Source organism: Ascaphus truei, chromosome 3 (genome assembly GCF_040206685.1).
Source record: "Ascaphus truei isolate aAscTru1 chromosome 3, aAscTru1.hap1, whole genome shotgun sequence".
Classification (NCBI taxonomy): Eukaryota; Metazoa; Chordata; class Amphibia; order Anura; family Ascaphidae; genus Ascaphus; species Ascaphus truei.
The window spans coordinates 73,502,826-73,515,340 of NC_134485.1; the positions used below are offsets into that span (position 1 = coordinate 73,502,826).

General features: G+C 42.3%; 1 protein-coding gene across 4 annotated transcripts in view; it reads right to left on the bottom strand.

Annotated features, from left to right (window-relative positions):
- PHKA2 (phosphorylase kinase regulatory subunit alpha 2) overlaps nt 1-12,515 on the bottom strand; it is a 119,081-nt gene that overhangs the window by 49,843 nt on the left and 56,723 nt on the right. For all 4 annotated transcript variants that reach the window (XM_075594291.1, XM_075594293.1, XM_075594292.1 and 1 more), the window contains exons 15-18: nt 7,673-7,807; nt 6,064-6,173; nt 3,217-3,361; nt 2,103-2,181 (exon numbers count right to left, since the gene is read on the bottom strand). In XM_075594291.1, the coding sequence (XP_075450406.1) occupies nt 2,103-2,181; nt 3,217-3,361; nt 6,064-6,173; nt 7,673-7,807 (469 nt within the window). The remainder of the gene's footprint in view (nt 1-2,102; nt 2,182-3,216; nt 3,362-6,063; nt 6,174-7,672; nt 7,808-12,515) is intronic.

The window sequence follows — 12,515 nt, forward strand, 5'->3', positions numbered from 1 at the left end:
GACCGGTAGTTGTTCAGGGCCATCTGCCATGTCCTCCTCTCTGTCAGAGTCGGATCCTGCCGTCGAATTCGGCGCCATTTCTGCTCCTGTGCTTTGAGAGTTAGCTCTGCTCAGATACTTTCTCATATCTGCCCCAGTCTTCTTCCTGGAGCTTTGCGGAGCCATCTCTGTATGTTTAGAACTTAGTCAGGGATATTTTTGGGTTGATTTGCAAATTTAAGCGTGGATATTTTTGCTCTTTTAAATTGGCGGGGGACAGAGCTCAAGTCTCACACGTCCATCCACCTCGCCCTCGCGCATGCACCAGACAAGTGAGTTTTTACCATCATGATTCATGGCTCTTTTTAGAAAAAGCCTTACATTTCTTTACAAATATTAATATAACTGTCACTATATCAGTACAGTATAAGTATTGATCTAAATTGAGAGCAGAATTATTACGCTCTGACTAAAGTCAGCATTGCACATACAATCTTTATAACAGACACACTGTACTATCTATGATCATTGTGGCTAGGCCACAAAATGACCAAGCTCCTCTCCTCTACTCTTCACCTTCAAGCTCATATACATCAGCATACAAAGCCTTCGATACCCCCACTCACACACCTAAAAAAGGGGTATACCTGATCGGATTATGCATCTCCCATTGTTATCACAACAAACGAACAAGAAAGAAGAACAAAAAGAACAGTAATAAAAACAACGTCTAGATATCCTACATCAGAGGACGTGCAATAATATTATATTTATCATGCGATCTACAGAGAACTATGCATGGGCACCTGAGGAGAAAGAAAACTGAAGAACTCCTGAAAGAAAAGGATACTACATGTAAAGAGGTAAAGAAACATTAAAATACTGTAATTCAACTTCACTTTTCAGGCCATATCACTATAGTAGGGCCCCATTCATATGGCGGGTTCTGTTCTAGGCCACCGCCGGAAAGCGAAAATCGCCGGAAAGCGGAAGATAGAATTTGCAATGTCCACCAGCGATTTTATGTCTTTCTTACCCTTCTGTGCATGCGCTGACTCGACCGTCCCCATTCTGCGCATGCGCTGACTCGGCCGTCCCCATTCTGCGCATGCGCTGACTCGGCCACTCCCCCTTCTGCGCATGCGTGACCTCAGCCACCCCCCTTCTGCTCATGCGCAGACATGGCGGCTCCCTTCTCGGTACCGCGGTATTGCTGGGTCGCCGAGAAGCAGGGCCCTACTGCATTTCTTATAGGTGACATGTAGTGCACAGCATATATAACACATTAATACAACGCGAGTTGGTAGATACTGGTGCAACTACCCGCAATTTAAATATCCCTCGTCACACGGGCCAATAGGAAGCCGTAACGTCATCCCTTGTGGCTTCCTATTGGCCCGAGTGACCTGGACAGTTAAACCTGTGGAGCTGCTACCAACAACCCCTACTGAGGTAGTATCAGCTCCCTGCTCCCCACATAGGGGAGCATCTGCTCCTTTAAATGTGTTGAATTATCAAGCAAATTGTACACCTGACAGAAAAGATTCTACATCAATGAGTTAGTTCTAGCACTGTACAGAAAATTAAATTCAGCTTTTCTATATTGATTTGGCTTACAGTTTTTAGACTTTACGAATAAAAAACAAACAAAGATGCCCAAAGCTACTTCCAATGTGACAAAAATACACAGTGCAATACCTATATATTCTCTTGAAAAAGGGTCATATAGTTTAACCCTTTGGGCCAAAGCGTCTTAAGTCTGCTGCCCCTTACAAGGCATGACCGTAGCAGGTCCTAACACTCCCTGAGTTAAAATTCTTATTTACCTGTATAATTAGGGGAAGAATGATCACATTGGATCTGTAGTAACCTGGCAAAATGAAACTGACCTGCCAACTTGGAAAGTGGGGAGACTTTACGAATAACTTGCATGCTTATACAGCCACAAGGGTGTTCCTACCTCTAAGTGTCTAACACGATATAAGACAGCCGAGGTGGCAATGTTTATTCTAATGAATGTTGCAATGCAGCTTTAAAACATAGTAAATCCCACAACAAACATGAATAGAATGCATGGGTTTTATAGGAAAGAAATGTAATAGTAAACATCTTTGTGTTTGTACCTTGCACCGCCAAGATATCCATCTTCAAGTTTTCTAACTGTAGACAGAATAGCTGGGTCTATGTCAGAGCCATCTTCATCTGAAAATACACACGTATTAACATTACTTCCTTTTACTTTATGCTGCTGTGTTGATCAATCAAAGCACACAAAATAAGATAACAGACTATATTTTGGGACCTTTAGCAGAATGAAAAGTACATTTAACTTGATGGACCTTTAGATTTACTAAGCTTACTATATATTTGCGTTGTATTTACAACAGTGTCTGTTATCACACAATGGAAGCTATTAATCAGAGTGAGTTTGCGTTTCTGTAGAGTATTGATCGATTGGCGCCATCACACTTTAATGAATAACGCCCAGTGTGTTAGTTATTTTGCCCCTATCTAAGATTGCTTGGTCACATGTTAGAAGGCAATTAGAAAGGCAAAGCCATATCCTTGTATATTCAGGGAGGACTACATGGGACTAGAAAACAAGTCTGTGTGGTGGATAAGAAAATAAAAACTAAGGCCTTGATAACTGAAAGACTTCACTGTTATATTCAGTGACAATCGTGGTTAAAATAATTAGATTCCTTTACAACAGCAATACCGCCCCAATCACTATTTTTATTCCCCGTTTCCCAGTCGCCAAGCAGATTTCTCCACCAAGCAGGGATATCGCCCAGTGGATATAAAACGATGCAGGATCAGGGCTCCCTCCATCGGCCATTAGAGTGGCTTATGCTCTGTTATGACAATGCAGCAATATTTGTACATTTTTGTTTCAAAACCAGCACAAAAAAAGCTACATATATTTAATCAACCATGGTGCCCCAGGAGGTAAGGGACAATGGATCAGCTCTGTGGGACACCCCAGTTTAAGTAAGCTTAAACACAAGGGGGTGGGGGGTAGCTGCATTAACAATTTCCAGTCTCCAAAGCTAAGGAGAACAAAACAAAGTTGACAAGTGTCCTATCTGGAGGTAGAGGGAATACAATCTGTGATATGCCTTGACTTAGCACCTTTCATTTAAGCTTCCAGTGATGCATTGCAACCTTATTCTCGTCCGGTCAACACTTATGGTGTTGCTAACGTTTCACACGAGAATAAGGCGAAGCACAATTTACTGAGCATAGTGTGAGTGATGGGGAAAGTCAGTGTTGGTCTTCCGGTCATCCTCCAGCACGATGTGAGGTAGGCCAGCTCCGTCCTGAGCATCTCCACAATCATCCTGTTGTCCAGAGCTAGGTAGAAGTGGTGCTGATCTGTAAACTGAAGGACAAACCACATAATAAAGTAAGAACGTGTTTTTTTTCCAGGTACAAGTTGACTTTATGAACCACTGCAAGATACGTCTGTAATTGCAAGTATTAAGGCACAAAGCATTAAAGGTAGAATTTAAGTGGACATCAAGCTCTGCCGTAAACTGCAACACGTCAAAAGTGGTGTGATTGGAAAGCATTTCACTTCCCCGCCCCAAATTAGTATCGTTGTTTATTACTTTCGCATTGCTGGACTCTGCCTCTGCACTGTTACTTATAGTACGCTGTTACAACAGTCCTGCCCATGCATTTGGATTGTTCATTAAAGGTACAATCCCACGTAGCTGGCCAGAAAAAATACTTGTGGAAATGTCATTTAGCAGTCTAGTCCCTAAACAACTCTAACTGCTAAAAGTTAAGATTGTGGCTGCTTTCAAAATGCCTGGAATGTAGTAACATTCAATAACAACAAGTAATAACAAACACTGCCCTATTCCCCAAGAAATGTTTGAAGTGTTTTCTTTACCCTTATCTCACCCTATCCTTGTCAGAAAGTCAATAAAGATAAGGGGGGGAGGAGAGGGGGGGAGCTTTGCCTGCACAAGCACTTGCTGAACACACCGTGACAGCTGACAAAAGGAAGCAGCCAGAGGAAATCATACCCTCTCCCACCATACTTACACAATAACTTTACAAAATATATTTAAAAATACTTATGGGTGTCAGATTTGGGTAAAGAGGCGAGTAATCACAGAGATGTAACCCCTTAAACATTACTGTAATGAGTTCACTTGGGTCCTGGGAGGGATTGCCCCTTTAAGCAGATGCATTGCAACTTTGCAAGGACTTGAGCACTGTACATGTATGCCCCACAAGATAACAGCCTCTGCCTGCACAGGCCACGCTTCCTATATGCAGCATACCATCCTACTGAGCCTGTCTTTTATGTACTGTACCTATTGTATCTATTCCTGCCAGTGGTTTAAGCTGAGAATCTGCAACTAAGTACAGCAGCTGGGAGATTGATGACTTGTCTACTAATGGTCAGATGGTTAAGGGTAATTGAACAACTCTTCTATACCGTGTGTATACGTATATATAAATAAATGAAAAAATATCCAATTTTATTTGCAATACGGTCTTTGCATAGCTCATGACAAAAAATGTTTTACATTTCTTTTTCAGTGTTTCCTTAGAAAGCTTCACTTGCTTGGACGTTCCTCTATCCTGTACGGACATTGCAAAGAACGTTTACCTATTTTCATGAGCTAAATGTTGGAGGGTCTTTATGCACTGGTGAACCTTTTTGGTATAAAGGGGTTAAAGGTCTCAGATTTGGTCATCTCATCAAAACCAGGGCAGCAAACTACTAATATTTTGTGCAGATGACCAGAAGCATAAAAAGCTGCTCAAACGTTATTAGCAGGGATACCAAAAAAGGAGACATTTAACACATCTTGAAATAAAAATGGGTTCATTGTGAATCTTTCTTTGCAAACATATACTGACAATTATGTGCAGTTTATAAGTTTTCTAATGATAACTTACTCTGTTTTTTAACTTAAATATCTACACTTCACTACGTTATACCTTTTCAAACATATCTCCTGGACATCTGACACTTTCAGACAATATGTTTCTATCTTCTTCAGTCATTACTTAATTGACAAAAACAAGCAACGACCAAATGAGTGAAACTAATATAGTCAAAAGCTGGACCAGCCATAGGACAAGACGAGCAAGGCAGCCGCCTTGGGCCCACGCTTTCGGGGGCCCCGTGCTCCCTCCTCTCGTCAACCCTGGAATCAAACTTCCACCGACCGGGGGGAGGAGCGCAGGGCCCCAGGCCTAGAAGAGAAAGGTAGGTGTGAGGGGAGGAGCGCAGGGCCCCAGGCGTAGAAGAGAAAGGTAGGTGTGAGGGGAGGAGCGCAAGGCCCCAGGCCTAGAAGAGAGAGGTAGGTGTGGGGGGAAGAGCGCAGGGCCCCAGGCGTAGAAGAGAGAGGTAGGTGTGAGGGGTGGAGTGCAGGGCCCCAGGCCTAGAAGAGAGAGGTAGGTGTGGGGGGAAGAGCGCAAGGCCCCAGGCGTAGAAGAGAGAGGTAGGTGTGGGGGGAAGAGCGCAGGGCCCCAGGCGTAGAAGAGAGAGGTAGGTGTGAGGGGTGGAGTGCAGGGCCCCAGGCCTAGAAGAGAGAGGTAGGTGTGGGGGGAAGAGCGCAGGGCCCCAGGCGTATAAGAGAGAGGTAGGTGTGGGGGGAAGAGCGCAGGGCCCCAGACCTAGAAGAGAGAGGTAGGTGTGAGGGGTGGAGCGCAGGGCCCCAGGCCTAGAAGAGAGAGGTAGGTGTGGGGGGAGGAAGGTGGTGTGTGTGTGTGTGAGGGTTCTTACTTTTCTGGAGCGGGCCGCCTCCTGTAGCGTCGCCTTGCCACGGTGACCATCGTCAAATGATGGCACTTTGCCATGGCAACGTGACGTCACATGCCGCTGTGACATCACGACGCTGCGGAGGAAGGCTGCTCATCAAGGCAAGTGCCTTAACGTTTTTTACAAGGGGCGTTCCTCCAGTGTGCTGCCTTGGGACCCGCAAAGCCTAAGGCAGGCCCAGTTGCATCGTCAAAGAATCCCTTAATGACTCATTAAGAAGATTCTTCTGATGACGCATTTTTGACAGGTGTAATAAGGAATGCACTTACCATTCCTATTATGCTTCATGTGCTTACCTGAGGGGTAAAAGTAAAGATTTGATTCCTTATTTGATAGAGTTTAGATGTTCCGAGAACACCAATGTGACGGTATGGACGTCCACTGAGCTTCATGGTTTTATTAAATCCTATAAAGGAAATGAATATACACATGAAGGAAAAATGTTATCAGGCACCTTACGTAAAACCCCGAGCTTCCAGGTGAGAGCTATGGGTGCTTCCCACCTGCCTTTTTTAGCCATTTAATTTCCCACATCTTTTGTTCTGTTTTATTTTCACATTTGGCCAATGATGTTGAGTCCATACTCTCACCAAACATGTCAAAGTTCAGCCTGATACCACCTGCAGTTTCAATGTTTAAAGCATTTAAAATCTGGCTTAATAAGGTCCACTGACCAATTACTGGGTTATCTTAAGGCTCTGAGTCAAAATAATCACTCTGCTGCTCTTCAACATCATATCAATGTCTCACTGTAGTTTCCTCTGTGCTTTGATATATTATATAAAGGATCTTTTAAAGATGTCACAATATCACAGCGAAGCCATAGCACCTTTAACCCTGGCCACCATAGTCAGACCTTTACGGCTTCCTTCCCTATATTGGTGTCCCTGCCCCATATAACAAGGGTTCTGATACAAGCCAACTGGAGAGCTATTGGGAACATGAACTAAAATATACAACAGTAAACAAAGAAACCCCAATGAACATCCAATATGACAAATTAATTGATTAGTTTCTATATATTTTCTTTCTTTTCATAAGTATAGGTTATTTAGTTCAACTTTTTGGCCAAAACATGTGAAGCCTGCAACCTCAAGGTAGCACCCGTTCAGCAGGTACCTACACTACCAATTTTATATTGTGTCCTTTGTATGTATTCCACATGTTTTGGCCGAAAGATTGAACTAAATGACCCATACTAATGAGAAGAAACATATGGAAATAAATCAAATAATGTCATATTGGATATGCACTGGGGCTTCTTTGTTTACTGATCATTGATAATATATATATATATGTATGTATGTATGTGTATATATAATATATATATATATATATATATATATATATAAAATTTATTTATAAAATGTTTTACCAGGACGTAATACATTGAGAGTTACCTCTCGTTTTCAAATATGTCCTGGGCATAGAGTTAAAATGACAAATAATACATGGTTACAAGTACAGTTACATAAGTGAACAGGGTTATACATTATATACAAGACATTGCGTGCACAGTTAAAGATAATATATATTATGGGCGTATGTAACAGTTACAGACCAGATTAAATTGTGAGACAGCTTTGGTTTTGAAAGAACTTAAACTGGTGGTGGATATATATATAAAAATCCACATTACATGAAATCCTTACAAAATCTCCTATGCGCCAGGTGATTACACTGTGTCCTAAACCAGGCCCGTCCTCTTCAAATACAGTTCCATTAAGACAATAGCAGCCTACTCCCTCTTTATTTCAGCCTAACAAGATATTGATTATTCTCTTCGAAGGCACTTGGGGAGTAGGTGTGCTGAAACACAGCTTTGCATACACTAGAGTAAGAATGGCTTCTTAGGGAGTTACCAAATGCAATCGCAAAAGTGCTAGCTCCACCTCCAACACTTACCAAGTTTTACATAGATGTGGCTCAAAATCCTGGCGGGCTGCACTCTGACGGGGCGGACGTCAGCGATGCTCTGAACATAGATACCGTGTTTTTTCAACATTGTCCTAATTTCTTTCGATTCTGCCAAAACTGTAACTGTAAAACACCACAGCAGTATCCTTGTCAGTATACAGGATTGTCACTAACAATAAATAGGCCTTAAAGCTGCAGTCCCGCCTTGGCCCCCTCCCCTTTTTTTTTTTAATATAGATGGCAAGCAGGGGGGTCGCTAGAGCTGTAACCGCAATCATTTCAGTTCCGGGGATCCCGTGGTTTCCGAGATCGTTACCGGTGAAGGTGCGGACGGCGGCTTTCAGGTTGTTTAATGCACAGAGCTGAAATTAACACGGTTCAGCTCTGGAGAGCCCCCTGCTTCCTATCTATGCAAAAATACATGTGGTAAAAAAACAAACAAAAAAAACTATGTAGGAGGAACTGCTCCTTTAAGATACACTAAGATTGTGTTTTTCAACAGGGGTTCCGCGGGCATCCCTCAAGGGTTCCTTGCTATGTTCAAGGTCATTTGAAATTGGACCAAATACAGAAGAATTTACAATGCATCTGATCTCTGACACACTATTAGAGAGGGTTGGGGTTCCTTACAATGCATCTGATTTCAGACACACTATTAGAGAGGGTTGGGGTTCCATACAATGCATCTGATTTCAGACACACTATTAGAGAGGGTTGGGGTTCCTTACAATGCATCTGATCTCAGACACACTATTAGAGAGGGTTGGGGTCCCTTACAATGCATCTGATCTCAGACGCGCTATTAGAGAGGGTTGGGGTGTCCTTACAATGCATGTGATCTCTGTCACGCTATTAGAGAGGGCTCAGAATTGCTCAGAATTTGACACTATAATTATAGGGTTAAAGAAGGCTTTAACCCTGCTCTAAGGCTTAACTTGGTTTAGTAATTCTGGAAATTGAACGTGAAAGCCTGGTATACGTGTAGCACTTTACTCATGACACTCTGGAGAAGCAGCAAGGCACAATGCTTAATCTGAAAGACAAATAACACGATGCCTTGATTTTATGAACTAATTTGCAGAGCAAATGATTACTTTAGTATGAGGTGATAACTTTTTTTATTTGGACTAACAATAGGTATTATGAGAGAAGCTTTCATGTTCTCTCTCTTCCTCAGATCTGCAATACAGATTTACAAAGATTCTATGGGGCTCATTTTAGTAGCTGTGATAAAATCACTGCCAAATGGACGGTTTTCGCATGTCCCTTCCTCACAGTCTGGCATTTGTGTTATCACGGTATTCAGAAAGAATTACCGCAAGTCACAAACCATGAGGTAGGAAAATGCCAATACCGCTCGGGACAGCATTGACCTTATCTCAGCCTTTTGAAGTGAAACTTCTTTGCTGGCACCTAGGTGAATTTGCTTCGTGGAGACGGAAGAAATGTTACGGAAGTGACGTCATTGTGAGCAAAAGAGGCCGTCGGCACGTGTCATTGTGGGCAAAAGAGGAGCTTGGAGCTCGGAACATGCGCAGCAGTCACTGGCGCTCGGCTCATGCGCAGAAGAAATAGGAGACACTTGAGAGACGAAAACACACACACACAGACACACAGAGAGACACATTCACACAGAGACACACACACAAGGAATTCATAGAAGTGCAAATAGCTAAAACAGGGAGGGGGGTGCCGAGCATGCGCGTTAAACTTCTTTGCGTTTCGTCATTGAAATTGTGTTTTGATTTTTAATTACAAACATCACCATCACAAAACAATTTCTGTGACAAAACAGTGACAAAAGACAAAGAAGTTTCACTTAAAATGCGCATGCTCGGCGCACACACCTTTTTTTTTCTCTAAGTTCTACCGCTGCAATTTAACCGCAGTCTGTACGAGCTGCACAGAGAGAGCAGTATCTCCCTGCACAGCTCTCACAGGCTATCGCACTGTTTTTATTTAAATTTTAATAACACAGTATTGTAGCGGGGGGTCTCCGGAGCAGAAACGCATTCATTTCAGCATCGGGGACCCCTGTTTCCCGAGTTATAGGCAGCCTATAACTCTGGAAACAGGTGTCCCCGATGCTGAAATATATAATAGGCCCCAGTATTGGGCGTCTGTATTTCCTGTGCATTTAAATGTCCTGGTCACATGACGCGGGAGATTTAAACAATGCAGGGAGATACCGGCACCCCATACCGGGGCCTGTAACTCGGGAAGCAGGCAGTCCCCGGACCTGCAATTAATGCGTTTCTGCTCTGGAGACCCCCTGCTTCAATACTGTGTTATTAAAATAAACAGTGTACTTACCTTAGCGGCTAGCAATGAAGGGGTTAAACCCGAGTAGTTTGTAGAAATATGGGGAGCGCAGGCGACCGGAAAAAATATAAAACAAATATAGTACAATGCTTTCTAGTGCACAAAATACGCACTCACAAAGTAGTAATCAGGCATTGATGTCCTATGAGGGTTTGGATAAGTGCTACTTTCACCCCACAATGCGAGACTGGTTATATATTTTAACATAATATTTATATATGGTTTTTCACTATTATTGAAATATTATTATTGTTCACTTTTATTAACTTTATTTCACACATTTTGGATATTTTTACACCCTTAGAGCGCCGGGTGAATATTCTTTCACAGTTAAACCAGAGTAACTGGTTTCTTGGGGATAGAGGGGGTGGGTGAAGGGGGGTTGCAGGAGTAGTAACTGCTATGGTAATAAAGGGGATAATCCCTCCCACTACCCACCTATGAGGCCTAACCACCCACCCTGGGGCAATTACCCCCTTCACCAACACCATCTACCCCAAGAAACATTAAAATAAACAACCCTACTACCCACCCCCTCTACCCCCAACAACCCCCCCCCCCCTCCCCAAACAAATATTGCCATGGATTGCCACAATGACATTGAATGGGCAAGCAAAAAAAAAAAAAACATAACAAAATACAATATACTACAATGAAATAAGAACAATTAGCCAAAAAATGCATTGCTTGTCACTGTGCTCATCTATACCCGCAAAGGGGCATAGATAAGCACATTGGCAGTCAATTGGCATCCTAAAAAAATACACAATTAAATAACATACAATCAATGTGCTTCTTACCTTCGCTGTTTTCACCCTCCGAATCCTACTTGGGCACCATCTCTTGACCCGCGAAGCAATGATCCTCAAATAGCTTACGCGAAGAAGTGCATGATCATATGTTGATTGAAGAGATGTCTGTAAGTTCTTCCCTTATTTATTTGCTTCTTTCTTTTTTTATGTCTTCTCTGCTATATAATCCAAAAGGGGCCAGAGATGTTGAACCAGTCGTCTTCTTGGCCTCAAATGAGATGGGTCAGGCCTTATATAAGGCCTGTGATGTCATATTTGAGTGTCAAATGGTACACCACCAATCCAATTGGTTGTTGTACCATGTGACGGAGTAAATTTTTCAGGATGTGGTCATCAAAAAGGGAGGGAAGCCAGCCAATCAGGTAGTAAATGCTTCCCTCTCTTTATGATGACGTCACTTCAGCAAAAAAACTAAATGACAGCCATTACATGGTACACAAAGCACTCGGATTGGTGGATATACAATGTGATGCCTTTCTTGTGATGTCATCAAAAAGGGAGGTAAGATAGCCAATCAGGTAGCATGCCTCTCTTCCTTTTTTATGATGTCACATCAGTCCAAAAAGGCATCACATGGTATATCCACCAATCCGATTGCTTGGTGTACCATGTGAAGGCTGCCATTTTGTTTTTTTTTGCTGAAGTGACATCTTAAAAGGAGAGAAGCATATACTACCTGATTGGCTGGCTTCCCTCCCTTTTTGATGACATCACATCCTGAAAAAAAATGGACCTTGCCACATGGTACACCAACCAATCAGATTGGGGGTGTATCATTTGACACTCAAATGTGACATCACAGGCCTTATATAAGGCCTGTCCCGTCTCATTTGAGGCCAAGAAGAAAACCCTCTTTTTGATTGTACAGCAGAGAAGACAGAAGAAAAGAATGAAAAAAGAAATGGGGTAACAACTTACCAGAGACATCTCTTCAATCAACGTGATCGTGGACTTCTTCGCATCTGCTGTTTGAGCAGCATTGCATTGTGGGTCAAGAGATGTTGCCAGAGTAGGATTCGGAGGGTGAAAACAGCAAAGGTAAGAAACACATTGATTAAATAACATACAATTGTGTCTTTTTTATTTAGGATGCCCATTCAATGCCAATGTGCTTATCTATGCCCCTTTCTGGGTATAGATAAGCACAGTGACAAGCAATGCATTTTTTGGCAAATTTTTGTTTTTATTTCATTGTAATGTATTGTATTTTGTGTTATGTTTTTTTTTTTTGCTTGCCCATTCATTGTCATTGTTGCAATCCATGCAAATATTATGAGCATGGTTTACCACAGTCACAATCAATGGCTTTATTGTGAAATGCTTTTTTATATTGATATGTCATGTGTTTCATTTTGTGGCTGTATTTTGCAGCTGGTCCATTCATTGCCATAGTGGCAAACCATTCTCATATTATGGGCATGGTTTACCAATGTGACAATAAATTGGTTTATTGGCAAATTTTTTTTTTTTATTAAAATGTAATGGATTTTATTCAGTGCTTGTTTTTTTTTTGTAGTTTGCCCATTCATTGCCATAGTGGCAAACCATGCCTATATAATGGACATGTTTTACCACTGTGACAATCAATAGGTAGAGGGGGTGGTGGTAGTTGCCCTGGGGAATGTGGTTAGGCCTCCTGTGTGATGAGTGGGGGAGGGGGTTAACCCCTTAATTACTATAGCGGTTACAAACCGCTA